Genomic DNA, 17,647 nt, shown 5'->3' with positions numbered 1-17,647 from the left:
AGCAGTTTTCACTCCTTGCACACTTTTCTCTCTCTTCTTACACACACTTTACAATTTTCAGTCTGTGTAAAACCCATTGATACCCCTCTACTATTATTTATTCTTTAAAATCTAACTAAGCTAAAATAAATTCATTAAACAAATCATGTGGTTATAAAACAACAATATTTTCAATTAAAAACCTTATCTTCTCCTCTTTTTCTTCCGCCATAGCTATAGAATATCTTTAAGAATATATCATCTCTGGAGAAAATGATGAATCTCAGAATTATAGTAGAATATCCTCGAACTTGAGCTCTGATTCCTTCTTCTCCCTCGTGGAATCAAGTACTCAAGTTTACACTAAGAAATCAAGCTTCTCGTTGTCTTGCTCTTCTCCATCGTCGTGGTCGTCAAATATCTGTTGTGGCCGAGTTCCTCCTTCATGATTCATCTCAGCGTCAAGCTCCTCAGCCACATGATCTCCTTGTTGCTGCCTCATCCATCATCATTCACCTTCGCATCACTTTGTCTCGCTCAGATCCATCGTTGTGATCGTCCGAAATCGTTGCCGCAAATCCTCTCTATCGCAATTTGAAAGCTCGGTCAGCAATGGTGAAGTTTATCCTTTTTGCACGTTTAGTCCTTTCAATTTTAAGTTATCATCAATTTGACCCTAAACTCTCAAAGTATACAGAATTCTCCTCAAATTTAGCCTCAAAATTTCAAATTCAAACTCCAACCCATCATTTTATGAAATTAGATTTGTAAATGCAATATTAATACCTGAATGCCACATAAAATGATTAAAATGAGAAGTTAAAAACCACTAAAATCATGAGATCTTTTAACATTTGTAATATTCATAAACAATGAGCAACTTGTCCACATGTACCACTTATCCACATGTACGCATACACCCAACATCAATATGTACAATACATTACACCTAATGACGAGGTAACAAACACTTTCACTTGTTCCATAATTAAAACATGATCACTTTTTGCCCCACACTGCTCAAGTTTATATCCTGATCAAGTTTCTTTTGCTTGTTGTGTGCAAAGTGTTCGGTCGTCACACATTTTATTTGCATTGTTCTCATGTGTATTCTCTAAATCATTACAATGGATGAATCCGAAGAGAATAATCGAAATCCCATTTCTGCAGCCAAGTGACTCTCTGTTTCTATATGTTCACTCCCATCATAACCTTAGAACGTTTGTGCGGTTCAATTATATGTATTACATGCCTCTCTCTTTTCACATGGCTCTATGAAAGCATAATCGTACATCCACCTTTCTTAGACACAATGTTGGCTTAACACCATTATGTATACGTGTAAACCACGGCTAGGCATGTCCACGTGTTCACCGTCTGGCAATGCCCATGTATAACATTTATATGTGTACACATGTACACTATATAGATAAAACGCACATGTATAAAAATAATGTACACATGTACACTAAACGTTTATGTACACATGTACATTTCAAAGATAATGTTCATTTAGTGTCCACACATTTTATCAACATTTGCCATGCGTTATTGTTTGATTTTCAGAAAACAACATCATTTCCAGTAATGTACACAAATGCAATTAGAATATACACTTACTTTATTTTTAAAAAGGGACATAATACAATGTTTTATTTAAAATTATAACTCAGTATAATTTATTGTGTATGTGAAACATAATAAGTAAGTGTTTGTGGTCCAGCGGTAATGTGCCTTGCCCTTATCTCTCTAGTTCCGGGTTCTATGCGCGGTTAACTCATTTTTGCTAAATTTTAATATTTTTGTAAGGAGTGGCAATTTTGTAATATACTCATCTTCTTTAAATTAGGGTTTCCTACGATTTCTGCAATTCCATCTCGGAGCTGCCATTAATTTTCTTGATGAAATCTTTTTTTTTTGATGATTTTACCTTTAAAACTTGCAAATGTTATATAGTCTAACCGATTATAGTCAAAAGACAAGAAAAAAGTAAGTTTCACATAATTTCCGAGTTTAACAGATTATAACCAAAACGCCATGACCTTTTTCAATCATTTACACTCCCCTCCTCCAATTTTCCGGTGACCACGCCCCCGTTCATGAACATAATACACCAACTCTATCTTTCGCATCGTAAGCCGTCTGACGATTTCTTTTGGTTTGTCAAAAACGTAAGAAAATTTTGTAGCTGAAATTAAAAGAAAAACATTTTATTGTTTTATTAGATTTTAAAATTCAAATATATTTAAAAACTTTAAAGGACGATACCGTTGTGATCGTCCGAAATCGTTATCGCAAATTCTCTCTATCGCAAATTGAAAGCTCGGTCAACAATGGTGAAGTTCCCCTTTTTACACATTTGGTCCTTTAAAGTTTGAGTTATCATCAATTTGATCCCAAACTCTCAAATAATACAGAGTTCTCCTCAAATTCAGCCTCAAACTTTCAAAATAGCACTTCAACCCATGATTTATGAAATTAGATTTGTAAAATGCAATATTAATACGTGAATGCCACATAAAATGATACATAAAAATAAAACAAGAAACCTGTATAACTAATTGGTATGAAAAAATATTTTTGTTTACATCATCTATATAAAACTGCTTATATCACTTTATCAATACCATTAAATTTTTACGGCAGTTCTAGCAATTCTAAAATCCTACTTTTCAGGAAAATTTGATTGCCACTTTTTTAAATAAAACGTAAACAACAATAACAAAGCAGTTCCATAACCACTAATGTCCTATTTTTAAGGACTACAAACATATAAAACTTCTATTTTTCAATTAAAATATCTATCCTACTAGACTCAATTAAGAATTTTACGTAACCACCTTCCACAACCAATTAAACTCCTATTATAAAGGCAACAAATTTTATAAATGACAACAAATTTCCTGAAATATATATACAACTCCTATATCTAACTCATTTTCCTAAAATATATGTGTACTCCTGTTACCCCGAAATTTAAAATCAACAAACTTCCATATCTAACCAAAATCCAAATTGTCACTATTTATTTAAAAAATCAGCAAATACAAGAGTTCAATTAGATCACAACATTACAACAGAGACTATTCAGATATATTATCATTTCTAATTCTTTCAGACGTTGGCTACTCTGGCATGATATTAATTATAATGAAATTCTATAACTAATACAAAATTCTTTCAGACGTTGGCTACTCTGGCATGACTATTCAGTTAAGACGTTATCGCGATTTTTAACAATTCATGTAGCCCTTTTCATTTATACTGGATCAAAATTTACAAAATTCATATTTAACGTCATGGCAAATTATTATGTATAATTATAACATTATTATAATTATACATGAAATAAAAAAATGAAAACCATATAATTTTAACGATAGCACATGTAGAGTATCCAACATCACAAATTCAATAAAATTATCAAAATCTCTTACTAATAGTAATTAAAAATTTAACACATATGATTACAGAAAAATACAAATATCATTACAAAGAAAAATATGAGACAGAAAATTAATATTTTACAATAAAATAAAACAAAAAATATACCCGCCCTTTTAAGGGCGGGTCAAAATCTACTCCACATAAAAAATTTAAGTCTTTTATAAAATAAAACACAAATATATAAAAATATGACATTTACTAAATATTTATCAATTAAAAAAAACTCGCGCTTTAAAAGCGCGGGTCAAAATCTAGTAAAATGATTAAAATGAGAAATGAGTTGAAATGAGAAGTTAAAAATTAACCACTCAAATCATGGATCTTTTAACATTTGTAATATTCATAAACAATGAGCAACTTGTCCACATGTACACATACACCCAACATCAATATATACAATATGTTACACCTAATGACGAGATAACAAACACTTTCACTTGTCCCATATTTAGAACATGATCACGTTTTGTCCCAACCCTGCTCCAGTTTATATTCTGATCAAGTTTTTTTTGCTTGCTGTGTACGAAAGTGTATAAAGATAATGTACACATGTACACTATATAGATAAGATGAACATGTATATAGATAATGTACACATATACACTAAATGGTAATGTTCACATGTACACTATATAGATAAGATGAACATGTATAAAGATAAGAAATATTTTCACTCTAGGACACATTCCTCATCTTTATTACACTTTAAGACACATTGTTATACTGACACACTTTCCTCAACTAGTTTTCTTCCTTTTCGTTAGAACTCAATAATAAGGCAACTAACTAGATTTTCCTTTGGCGGGATTAGCCCACAACCATTGATCTTCTTAAAGCTCCAACGGCTAAGATTTTATTTGGCAGATCTGGAAAAGACATATATCTGCTATTTAATATCAACCATTCGATCAATATCCCTCTCTCTTATTTTCAACGGTCCAGATTTAGTTCTACCTATAACATTATTCTCTTTCATCTCCCCCCAACGACGTCGATTTTCTCTGTGTTCATCAAGAAAAAAAAATCTAAACTTTGCTAACTAATCCAAGATTTTCAATCCTGATTATTGGATTCTAAGTGGTGGTTTGTGAGATAACTTTGTTTAACAATTTGATTTACTGTAATTCCAACATCTTAATTTTGGTTAAATAACAATTCTGGTTTTTTTGGAATAGGTATCTTCCATGGTGGAGCATTGTATAATTATCGCCGGCGAATAGAAGACGTTCGACGACGGCAGCGGAAATGTGTTGCAGGAGTTCTTTGTCAACACCGAAGCTCCTCCCCCCCTCCCCTCCGCCTCACTGAGCTATTGACCGCATAACACCAAGGAACTTACAACCAGAATCTTCACCGTACTTTTTTGATTCCTAAATTTGGCCGAACACCACATGATTTTTTTCAACCTCTCACCTTACTACTATCTTCATACTCCGATCGTGTACACTTTGTAAACGAATCTCAGACTGTCCATGTGTACAATCATACTTCTTTGTACGCATGTACACATTATCGTGACATACATAGCACACACAACCACACTTGAATCATGTTTCACGTGATAATTTGTAGACATTCAAGAATAAAAATCAGAAGCCACGGATTTACACTTTGCCATTTGAATTTCCCAAAGGAGTAGCATGTACATTTTTTCTGCCGAGTTGTCCATGTGTACAACCTCGATTCTTTGTACGTGTGTACAAGTTAGCGTGTTTTACTCGAATGCTACTCGCTGTCCATGGGGACAACTATGCGCTATTGTACGCATGTATACAAACAACAATGTACACATGTTTTAACCAAATAAACATCATCTTTACACAATTCGATTATCATTTTGCAACAAGTTTAGTAAAACACCAAACATGTTTTAGCAGCAACACCAAACATGCTTACATTAGGATTACACATACAACACAAACTACCGTGATATTTTAACCGAATAAAACCATCATTCTTACAAGCATGATACAACATCATTCTTAGAGGCATGATACGTCCATATCATACAATCAAACCGCAAAATAAAATCTTACACCATCCAATTAGCATAATATAATAAGTCTACAAAATGCAAACACAACACCTAACATGCATACATTAGTCTAAAATAGTGTACACATGTACGCACACATAACAATGTACACACGTACATAGAAAACATCATCATTAGAAAACTCTAAAATCAGAACCCTAATCCCAAAATTAAAAAAGCTTCCTTCATTCACCTCTTCCTCCTCTGCCTACGCCACCTCTGTAAAATAGTGTACACATGTATACACACATAACAATGTACACACGTACATAGAAAACATCATCATTAGAAAACTCTGAAATCAGAACCCTAATCCCAAAATTAAGAAAGCTTCCTTCATTCACTCCTTCCTCCTCTGCCTACGCTACCTCTGTAAAAACTGATACCAACAAAAAAATGAAACTTAGAAAACTCTGGAATCGGAACCCTAATCCCAAAATTGAAATCCTGAATCCCAAATCCCAAAATCGAAATCCCAAACCCTAATCCCAAAAACAAAATCCCAGAATTGAAACACTAACCCAAAAACTTGGGAATCTTTAACCTCACATGAGGATTGAGATGGAAGCAACCGTAAATACCGAAACCAATCGAGATGTAAACAATAAATGGATCTAACCTTTTGCTTTGCCCTTGAAATCTCTCCTCTTTTGCGATGACATCTTTTTCTCCATTAGTCTCCGCCGTTAAAACGTCCTCCGTTGGAAATCTCCTTCGTCACTTTTTCTCTGGGTTTTACTATTATTGAAGAAAGAAAATTAATTCGACGAGAATTTCCCCGGGCCTGTGTGAAAAACAAAATTCAATTTCACCTAGGTTTCACGTCCAGCAATCTAAACCATATTTTTAAAAAAATTCAAATACCTAACCAACCCAACTAAAAAGAATCGTCCAATTACCTTAGTATCCTTCTTGGTTTTGCTTTTTGGAGGGTAAACAAGTCTTCAACCACTGAAAAGTACCTTAGTAGCATAATGTGTTCTCAAGTGTAATAAAAAGACACAATGTGTCTATTTATGTTAATAACTCTAAAGATAATGATGGCGATTCTCATTTCCTCCAACCGGTGACCTAAACTCATTCACTTCAGTTGTGCCTCTTCCAGATCGCTTTCAATCAAGGAATCATCTTTTCTCTTCAAGCTTTGCAATGTTGACCAGAACTCGTTCACTTTCTTTGTTACTCATCGTAGGGAAAAAGGGGTTTTTTCTGAAGTGAGTGTGAGTGGAGACAAGAAATTCTACACAAAACTTGTTTTTTATTGTTGTTTTTCTGGAAACTTAATCATCGTTCTCGAATGTGAGTTGTCTAAACATTCCTTTTATTTACTGTCTTTGCTTGGTGGACCATTATAAATGTCAACGTGTTGAAAACTTGAAATATGGTAGCGATTTGGATGTTTGAGAGATGTATAGTTAATATTAAGATGAACATCCAACTCGCTAGTGTGATAGAATATATGGAACCTTATATGGAATGCAGTTATATAAGTGTAGTTTAAGTGTCTTCTTAATCTTTTGGAAGAGTTGATAAAGTTCTAATAGACTGTGAATGTAATGCTTCTACATGGTTATCTCGGAAGATTTGAAATGTTAAGCGTCTTTTACAGTGTATGATTGAGTCTAGCCTTAGGCAGTTATAGTTTGCTATGAGGGTCTTTCTTCTTTGTTTCTTTGACATTAGCTACGTGATATAAAGCTTTTGTCTTGCTTTGGGACTTGATGGTAGCAGAAGCTTTTACTATTAGTTACAAAAGCTTGTGGTTCCTATTGAATTTACTTAGTGATGCCAAGACTAATCTTTTTTTTTTAACTTGTATATATATATATCAACAGGATTGTAGTAGGACAAGTTGCTGTTTCTGGAGAACACCAACGGATACAATGTCTTATGCTACAAACGAGAGTCGAGACAATATTTGCAACTTAATGGATTTGATCAACCTGATAACGTATTGCTGTCTCGTTCTTCTTGCAGGTTCACAGGATTGGTCAAGCTTTGAAGATATGGGCCCGCGGGCCGACCCGCTTACCCGTTGCTATAGTGCGGGTCGGGATTGGTCATAGGGTTCAGGGCCCACGTCCCGCAGCGGTACCACCCGCAAAGACCCAACTGGAAATGGTACCACAGCGGGACGGGACAAATGGGTTGCGGGTGAGCCCAATTGCCATCTCTAGTCAAAAGACAAGCAAAAAACAAGTTTTCTCATAATTTCAGAGTTCAACAGATTATAACCAAAACGTCATGGCTCTTTTCAATCATTTACACTCCCCCTCCCCCAATTTTCCGGTGACCATGCCCCCGTTTACGAACAGAGTACACCAACTTATTTTTCCCGTCATAAGCCGGCATCTTCGACGATTTCTTTGGTTTGTCAAAAACGTAAGAAAATTTTAGCCAAATTTTTTGTAGGTGAAATTAAAAATAAAAGTGTTTTATTGTTTTCTTAGTTTTTAAAATCCAAATACTTAAAACTGAAACAGAACATAAAGGCAATAATAGAAAAGAAGATAAGATTTAGTTTGCTATAGTGAGGGGGTAAATTTGTAAAACAAGAACAAGAAGCTACCTTATTAGTAGAAACTGCCTTATTGTGTAATAAAAACATAGAAACTGACTCTGAGTGTTAATAACTCTTAAAAATTAAACATAACATAAAGTCAACAAAAGAAAAGAAGATATGTTTTTGTTTGTTGTAATAAAGGGGTAAATTTGTAAAACAACCACAAAAAACTACCTCAATTGTAGAAACTGTCCTAAGATGAAATAAAAACTTAAAATGTACCCTAGAGTGTAAATCACTCATAAGAAAATAGAATGTGGGACCTATTAGTTACAGTTTTGGGTTTGTTTCAACTAGAAAAAAAATGATTAAGTTGAGAAAAAGTGTCTCAAGAGTGCAAAGTGCCCTATAGTGTTATTAAAACATGAAAAGTGACCCTCATGTAATATTTTCTTTATTTTTCTTAGAAAGCATGACAGTAAATTATTGTATCATTTCTTTATTTTTTAATATAAGAAACAAGAACTAGGATGTTGATTAGGGGGGAAAAATACTTACTTGTTCCAAAAGTAAAATTTTTGATGAATCTGTAGCGTACGAAGAATAACTAAATAAAAGATTCGTACATTGAGACGAAAATGGAAGCAGAAGCTTACAAAGAAGACGTTGATTTAGTCATTAAGTCGTAATATGAACAAGGGAAATTGGGGGCTATGGTAACGAAAAAAGGGGTAATTGACAAAGTAACTATTTTAGCTAACGGACATATACACGGCGTCATATATACTTAATAATACGGTACTACCCTTTTAATTAACAGGCTGCACCTGCTACAAAAATTAATTAAAAATTAATTTTTAACTGCACAAAGGTAAATCGTGGCTTCACCCTATTCACATCTTCTCCTTCTCATTTTTTTCGGTAATTTATCGAAGTCGAAAGGTCTCTGCCTCCGATCTGCTCCAACGCCTCGCCTCTGCATGCAATCAAATTTTCATCTCGGTCGTCCTCCCTTTTAATTTTCACCGCTAGGGTTGGGCGGTTGGGTTTTGCATTACGGTTTCGGCGACGGGTAGTAACACAGCTGACCTCTCCAACTTCACCAACTCGATTCTTCTCAGATCTTTGCCAGTCCCGTAAGTTCTCGGTGTTTCTCCGTCGAGTCTGGTTATTAAAACTTCTTCTTTGCTTATCTGATTTTATCTTGGGATCCTCTCAGAATTATGGTTTTTTAATTGTTAAGTCTGTATCATAGTCCCCGTTGGAAACCATTGTTCCGGTTACAAAAATAGGCCTTCACATCTGACTTTTCAATTTGATTTACGGTTCGGGCTTTCCCGGGTTGTGTGAGGGTTTCTTAAATGTGAATTGTCTTTATAGCGGTGATGCAAAATATGTAGTGTAGTAATTTAGGGGAAGATGTGTGGAATATCATTGCTTAGAAATGCTCAGTCGGGACATATTTCGAATCTAGTTTCCATTTGAAATGTAATTGTATACTTATCCCATTCAACTATTCCACTGAGGATTGTATCACTTGCTATTATGTTTTGCTTTGCTGCAATTTGTTGTCGGTTGTGGTACCCTCTATGATATTCTTATTCTAAGTTATGCTTGAATTGGGGGTTTTGTCTCTGCGGTGCATAGTTCATGGTGTAGAAATATCTATTATTTTGTGGAATAGCATCTGCAATACATAGATTTTCATCGTATGTCCGTATCAGTATATCTTGTTGCTATATGTCATGTCATGTGGAATAGTATAAGGTTCACATTATTCCCTTTTACATGGTATCGTACTTTTACATCATATGCCTTTCCATTCGTTAGCCATTCTTATTCTGTTTGATTCATAATTCATTTTTATATTGAATATTACAGTGTGAACCGTCTTCACTCTTTTCCTCTCTTACTTTTCATTCTTCAGGTTTGGTATGGACGAGTTAGACCTTCCAAGTAGATTGTTTGAGACCGGCTTTGAACCCACTGGAAAGAAAATGGTTAACAACTATTTCAATCTCCGTTGGATTGAAGTGATAAAGAGTGCATTAGAGGATGAGGACCTGGCGATGTTGAATGCGTCACAGTTTGGGCAAGTATTGAAGATGGGGTCCCATACTTTCTCGGTTATGTTTCTTCATTATATTCTTGCACGACAGTTAGTTACCATCCCCATTAGCTTTGTATTTCATGGTGCTCAATTCTGTATCTACTATACACATAGTACCCTTTTAAAAAGTATGGTGTCTATAGAATAGAAGTCTTCTCGTAACCTTATCACACACATTTAAAATTATTAACTTATACCACTTGTTTAAATTTATACAGTGAAAATATATTGGTAAATCGACTTTAGTACGTGGCATCCTCCTACTCTTTCATATGGAATAGCTGTCACCAACTATTCGATTTTTATATTTCCCTAACTTGTGTTAGGTGTTTAATGTCAAGTGTTGTTTTAGCAATCCTCAATTGGATTTGTATTTTATGTAAATAAATCATGGATGTACTATGAAAATAGTATACAAATAACATAGTATACGTTATATGGAATAGAACTTATAAAATAATAAATACATAGTACAATTATATGGAATAACATAATCGCATATCTGGTACGTGAGATTGTACCTATGTTTCCCATTGCATATTCCATGTGGCTCATGAGGTTTATATTTCTCTAAGATTTGGGTTTCCTATTTATTGGAGTTTATATTTCCTTAACTTGGGTTTAGTGTTTAATGTCAAGTGTTCTATTACCAGCCCCATTAGCTTTGTATTTCATGTTGGTCATGAGGAATGTAAATACATGTTTCCAGTATTATGGCAGGTGGATTTAATTTCACAAAGATTTGGGTTGTCTATGTATTGGAGTTTATATTTCCTTAACTTAGGTTTAGTGTTTACTGTCAAGTGTTCTATTACCATTCCCATTAGCTTTGTATTTCATATGGTTAATGAGGAATGTAAATACATGTCTCTAGTATTATGGCAGGTGGATTTAGTTTTCCGGAGATTTGGGTTGCCTATGGGGGTGGATTGGGGTTTATATTTTTTTAACTTGGGTTTAGTGTTTAATGTCAAGTGTTCTATTACAGCCCCATATGACTACATATTTGGACATGCTGTCCCATTCAAAGTTTGGTTTCCCCTGCCCGACTTCCACGTTCACGTTGTTATATTACACATACCCAAACCTATATATTTCTTACTCCTCATATCTTCGCATCCGTTTCATAGAACACACCGATACAAATGACTACATATTTGGACATGTTTGGTTCCATAATGATAGTTCGTACCTTGTTCTTCTTATTCCCCGCTTCTATCTTGTGTTCTATAACCCAACCACCAGCACCGTTGTGTTTCACTGGCGTACAACTGTAGACATGATATGGATATGTGATCATATGGAATAGTTCGACGCTATATAAAATAGTAAATTTCGATTCTGCATATGAGTAGTTTTTAAATGGAAATTTAACTTCTTTGCAGTCCTAGTAAACATAAGATGGTATACTATCACCTTCTTTAACTTATAAATTCATGATTGTATTTATGGTTTCTATTTCCAAGTTGAGGTTAATGATTAAGTTCATCAGTTCATTTCTGGAATATTTGGCTTCCTTTTGGGTAAAGTATTACGTAATTTCCTTGTATCATGCACATTTTCAAGTGTCACTATATTATGTAGATGCTCTTTCAATTGGAACTACATTTGTATTGATACTATTCTACCTAAAATACATAGTATGGAACTATTACTCTTCAACTTGCTGTTTGTTTAACGTTGTTTCTTGTACACTTACGATTCTTATCTACTCCTCTCTTTGCATCCTTTCCATCCTTTGATTTTGAATACAGTTGTGCCACACGCTTCCTAAGTTATGTGATTGTTACAATGGGATACAAAACCACCAGGTCGTTTACTTTATGTGTTGGAACCAGTAACTTGTTACTTAGAGGGGTATAACCGAGTGGAAGGAAGCCGAAAAGTCTAACAGTGGATTATGTCAAAATCATGACCACTTCCTTAATTTTATCACTGTAATGTGGCTATTGCACCAATTAGCCCTATGAACAAACACCATTATTGATGCAGACCGGCTTGTGGAACAAAAGTCTTAATGTGTTCCTTATTATTTAAATGTTTTTTTCTTTAGAAAAAGTGAGAAGATTTGAGTGTTTTTGAAGTCAATGTTCATAGAAAAGACTCTTAATTAAAATAAATAGAATGGTAGAGATGTGCGTTGCTTAACCAATTGTTGAGAGTAATTAAAAATACTTCGAAAATGACATCTACTAACACTTTAAACCTAACTTTTTTGACTAACATAACCTTCAAAGTGATATTTGTATCACAAAAAAACTTCAGTCTGGCTTATTTGTTCATAAAGTAAAAAATTGACCTGCTGTACAGGTAAATGTGATGATGTATCAGTTTTTTCGAAAAGATAATTATTTAATTAATAAAATAAATACAAATTAAATAAAGAATCAGAAAATTAAAAACAAATCGGAAAACTATATAAAATTCAGAAAATTAAATAAAATTTCATAAAAGTAATTAAAATTTCACAAATAAATTAGAGTTAACTAAAATACAGAAAACTAAAAAAATAATAAAACTAAATAATATTAAATTAAAATACAGAAAAGTAAATAAAAATACAGAAAATTAAATAAAAATTCAGAAAACTAAACAAAAAGAAAATAAAAAGCCACAAAGTTAAAAAAAAAATAGATTAAAAATAGTTTTTTAATTACAAGGAAAACAAACATATCATCACAATAACAATTTCAAACATATCAGTGATGACGACGGTGGTTTCTCTCATAACCATTAATAATGACGTTTTTGACATATCTCTAATGATGGTTTCCAACATCATCGTTAAAAATGACGGTAGATATGTTCATAATGATGATTTCAACAACCATCATCTAACGATAATGTCATAAACGACAGTTTTAAATGATGGTTGTCGAAAACATCGTTATTGACATATTTACTGTCATTTTTAACGATAATGTCTGTTAATATTTATAAGAGAAACTACCATCGTTATCAGGTATATATTTGAAATTTTTATTGTCGATGACATGTTGGTTTTCTTTTAAAAAAGAATCTTGTAATTTAAAAAAAACTATTTTTATTTTTTTTTAGTTTTTGATTTTTTCTTTATTTTTTTAATTTTTCGAATTTTAATTTAATCTTATTTATTTTGAATTTTTATTTATTTTTCTGTATTTTAATTAATTCTAACTTATTTTGATATTCTGATTAATTTTCTGAATTTTTATTTAGTATTCTGATTTTTATTTAATTTTCTGACTTTTTATTTAATTTTTATTTATTTTTAATTAAATAATTATTTTTTTCAAAAATACCGATACATCATCACATTTACATGTACAACATGTCAATTTTTTACTTGACAAACAAGTAAGCCAGGTTGAAGGTTTTTTGTGATACAAATATCATATTAAAAGTTTAAAGTGATAGTAAAAAAAAATTAAGGTTTAAAGTGTGTCACTTTCGAAGTTTTTTACGCGGTTTTCCTTAATAAAATTATCACATTATTGGTTAAGTTGGATACAGTGGCACCATTATAACTAGTTGTCCGCATATAATCCCTACATGATTTGATTTTGAATATAAAACAAATTATTGGACTGATTACAGCTAATCATCATAAGATAATGTAAATCCAGGGTACACGTAACCTATGTTGCATAGAAACTCGGTTGAAGGTACGTTTCACGTTTCAGAAACGTTTTGGAATCAGAATCTTTCGGAAACTCGCGGAAACGCATTGGAAACTTGCGTTTCTGTTTTGGAAACTCGCGTTTCTGTTTTGGAGACGCTAAAACTTTCCAATTAGTTATGATTTCTTGTTATGATTTTTATTTTAGTTAAACTATTTAATATTGAAGTACTGGGTTTTTGTTATTTTGAATTTTTTATATGATTTTGATGTTTAATAATGACTTATTTTTTAGTATGATTAAATAGAATGGATATTTGTTTATTTGTATTCTAAGATATAATAAACATAATAAAAATGAATACAAATATTAATCATTTATATATATATATATATATATATAATATATATATTTATTTATTTATAGACATTTCTAAAACGTTTCCAAAGCATAAAAAAATCAAAAATCAGATTTTCACGTTTCGAAACGTTTCGTTTCAACGTATCCGTTCTTGTTTCCATTTCCATGCAACCTAGCACGTAACCATTTTATGGTAACATTTGAAACTTAACGACACCACTTTTTGTGTTAATTGATCGAAACCAATTATGAAGAGGCACAAGTGATCAATAACTCATCTTCCATGAAAAGATATATAACAGAAATTGTATTTATATAATTATGCGAGTATGTATGAACAAATTGTAATTAATAAAATATTATTAGTTAGGTATCTTGGCTGTCATGATCTAATTTTTATGATAAATTATGTAGACAACGCACAGTAGTGATCTTAATGTAGTTCATGTGTTTAACGTGGAATCTATCTTCTTACCAAACTAGATTAAACCAAGATTAAGCACTGTAATAATAATTAAAAAAAAAAGAATCAGAAAAAACCGCGGATTACAAACTTACAATTGGATAAATTTTTGTTATTTTCTGATCTTTTGTAATATACAAAGAAAAACAACACAATTCACAACGATAGCTAGATTTCAAAATAAATACACAGCCTACCTCTTCACACTCTCTCTATTTTCATTTTCAGGAAACCCTTCTGTGAGTTGTTGTTTTCATCTATCAACTCTTTTTGCACGTAAAGAATGACAAATGATTTGGTTTTGTTGTTAAGCAAGTGTCCATTGTTTAAGCCTAGAGTCAAGAGCTGTTACAGTCATTGTTTGTATGTGTTCGATAGGGATTACTATATATGTTGGGATCAAAATAGTTTATTTCCCAAAGTTAAGTGTCTTGCTTTTTGCTTGATAGCACACCAAGATGTAAGAATGAGGTATTAAGCTATTCATTAATGGTGCACCTTATACAGAACTACAGCTGTCAATGCAGTCTGATGTTGCACATCACGTCTTCTAACTTCTTCATCTAAGTTTCTTAAATTTCAAAATTAAAATCTTAAAAAAGTATACTCACTTTTTTCTTGTAATTGGTGTAATTAGTATAATTATTCTCGAGTTTAAGCAGGAAAAAAACGCTTAGAACGTGCAAAGTGCATCCACCTTTTCTTTTCAAGAAGAAGACCGAGTCGCAGTTATTCTTATAATTCAATCATCTTCTCATCACCAATTCAATTCTTCTATTGGCTCCTCTTCAGTTTCTTCTCCATACGCCAATTAAAGAGTAAGGACTTTCTTTCTATACAATCATCTAAAGTTCCCAACCTACCATCCTCATCATTATCTTCCTCTGGCTTATTTGATAGGATACATAGTAAGAACCAGAGATGGACTTTGTGCAGAGAAAAGTGAACAATTTAGGAAGTAAAGTTGCTACTTTCCCGTATATTGAAACTATTGGAAGAGCTCTCTTTTCCTCTTCCTTCTTCTTCTCTGCTTGGCATGAGTAAGACTCATCAACTACCTCCTCTGTTTTCCTATTACTTACCCTTTTTACATTTAATATCCTCATCATAACAATCTTTAATTAGAATTTAAATTGAGATTGATCAGGTTGATTTCTAGATTCCTAGAAACATTGGAAGATGGTGTGAAATTTAATTTTGGTAAGGTATATCTTAGGTTTTGTAGTAGATGGGTATGTGTCCATATATTGACCGCAACTCATGTCTGATGTGAGACCTCTAACGGTATCAGATACTCCTCTCAATCTATGATTTGACTCCACTAGAGCTATTTTTTTTTATCTTTGTTATATTTAGTTACATGGAGCTCAGCTCCAATTGGGAAGGAGCACAGGATTACTGGAGACCGAAGTTCGGATATTCAGGAGACCAGATTAAGCATCTCATGGCTATTAGTATCATAGTGAAGACGCTTGGTGGACTTATCTTCATCTATGGCAGCTTCTTTGGAGCTTTCCTCTTGGTACTTACCCTCAGTTTGCTCTTATTATATTCTAGAACCAATTCTAATTAGAACGAGATAACAGCTTCATATATATATCTTGGAATGTAATGCAGTTCCTTATAATTTGAGCTTCATCTTATAGTTATAGATCTCTTGGTTTCATGCCAAACCAATCTGTTTCCTTGTTGTTATATAGCTTCTACACCAATTCATTGTTACAATGATCCATCACGATTTCTATAGTCATCGTGTCGACATTGAACAATTTGGACTCCTTTATCTCAAATTCAAAAGGGTAAGTAACAACATGTATCTCTCTTTTTCAGCCACTTTGGTTTCTTTTAAATCTCACTTTTTTTTTTCTAATCCTGTCGGTTTGTTTGTTAAGATCTTGAATGAAACTGTGTCTTACGACACCGTAAACAATTTCTACAAGTCAAACTTTGACGAGCAGCATGTTGAGAATGTCATATCAAAATTCCGTGAGGTGTGTTCTTGCGGCCTATATATGTGTAATAAGTTTCACATAACGAAATGTTTCGGCTGACTGAATATGATTTGTTTTGTGTAGCTTACGGATCAGGCAGCTACAAACTCTTCGTTGTTTGGACATGCCGAGTTTGTTCAGCATCTCTTAAGCTTCATCAAAGGATTGGCCGTAGTAGGGGCATTGCTCTTTTTCTTGACAATGAAACACAAACTCAACAAAGCTAAAAAAGAATCCAAAGTAAAAACTGACTAAAACTAAGCCCACTTTCTTTTGTTTTCGAAACACAAGCCCACTTTCTAATATTACTTTTCTTTAAAGATTTCATTTGATTCCCTTTGTCTTTATGTCTTAGATCTAAACATGGAATCATTTTTTGCCTAATGAACAAACACTATCTATCTCTCTTTCATTATCTATTCCATGTTGTTTTTACTTCAATCGTGATTACTTCAATCGTGACTAACGATGCTTTAATATTTACGCAGAAGCATAGCAGTGAATATCCCCTATATATTATTTGAGAAGCATTGCAACAATTTTTTGTAGCCACGTGTCATCACTAGAATAATTTTTAGAATCCTTAGAGAAATACGTTGGTCCATTTAAATATATAATAAGCTTTTTATTAAACCACAATAAATACATTATTAATATGATTCATTATTTTCTTAAATAAGATTACAGAATTGCCTAATGTGACTAAAGTATATATGACAATTAATGATTTTGAATAATAAAGATTTGATAAAAATAAGTGTGTATTATAATTATATTTGTTTAATTTTAAGCTATTAAAATAAATTAAACAATCATAGTAACCATATAATAAAAATTTAAAAGATGATTTATATATTATATTTTGAATTTTTAAAAATAATTATAAATTACTAAAACTGTTAAAAGTTTCACATTCAAATTTTATGATCTATGATTTAAAACTTTTGTTACGACATGATACAAATAATTAAAAAATAATATAAGTTGAAAGTCTCATTTAATAAGTATCAAAAATAAAATATATATAAATATATGTATCATTTTAAATTGAACTATATGCCATATAAAAATACATAAATATCGTAATTTTGAAATTTACTTTGAACATTTTTTGATAAAAATTTTGAAAAAATATTGACAACTTAATTTTTATAAATATT

General features: G+C 32.3%; 1 protein-coding gene and 1 long non-coding RNA gene across 3 annotated transcripts; one reads left to right on the top strand and one right to left on the bottom strand.

Moving 5' to 3' along the window:
* Window positions 1-9,738: 9,738 nt before the first annotated feature.
* LOC117134415 lies at window positions 9,739-14,448 on the bottom strand. Its single transcript, XR_004458572.1, has 2 exons — window positions 14,218-14,448; window positions 9,739-13,691 (listed from the first exon to the last, which is right to left on the bottom strand). It is a non-coding gene; the product is annotated as an uncharacterized LOC117134415 (long non-coding RNA).
* Window positions 14,232-16,928, top strand: LOC103833853. 2 transcript variants are annotated; one of them, XM_033292730.1, is made up of 6 exons: window positions 14,832-15,314; window positions 15,397-15,536; window positions 15,853-16,018; window positions 16,197-16,295; window positions 16,389-16,487; window positions 16,572-16,928. In XM_033292730.1, exons 2-6 carry the CDS (start codon window positions 15,418-15,420, stop codon window positions 16,740-16,742), a joined length of 654 nt encoding a protein of 217 aa, XP_033148621.1. In that variant the 5' UTR covers window positions 14,832-15,314; window positions 15,397-15,417; the 3' UTR covers window positions 16,743-16,928. The 2 variants fall into 2 exon arrangements, with proteins under 2 accessions (XP_033148617.1, XP_033148621.1); XM_033292726.1 differs by having other exon boundaries at window positions 14,232-15,536; window positions 16,197-16,487.
* Window positions 16,929-17,647: the final 719 nt, after the last annotated feature.

The sequence above is a fragment of the Brassica rapa genome, chromosome A01 (assembly GCF_000309985.2).
Source record: "Brassica rapa cultivar Chiifu-401-42 chromosome A01, CAAS_Brap_v3.01, whole genome shotgun sequence".
Lineage (NCBI taxonomy): Eukaryota > Viridiplantae > Streptophyta > Magnoliopsida > Brassicales > Brassicaceae > Brassica > Brassica rapa.
This window is presented reverse-complemented; position numbering and strand designations above follow the sequence as displayed.

Excerpts from the sequence above, each read along its gene's own strand:
- LOC103833853 (XM_033292726.1), top strand. The coding sequence starts at position 15,418 with ATGGACTTTGTGCAGAGAAAAGTGAACAATTTAGGAAGTAAAGTTGCT. Across the intron at positions 16,019-16,196 it reads TCTTTGGAGCTTTCCTCTTG|CTTCTACACCAATTCATTGT; the intron begins GTACTTACCCTC and ends GTTGTTATATAG. Across the intron at positions 16,488-16,571 it reads TCATATCAAAATTCCGTGAG|CTTACGGATCAGGCAGCTAC; the intron begins GTGTGTTCTTGC and ends TGTTTTGTGTAG.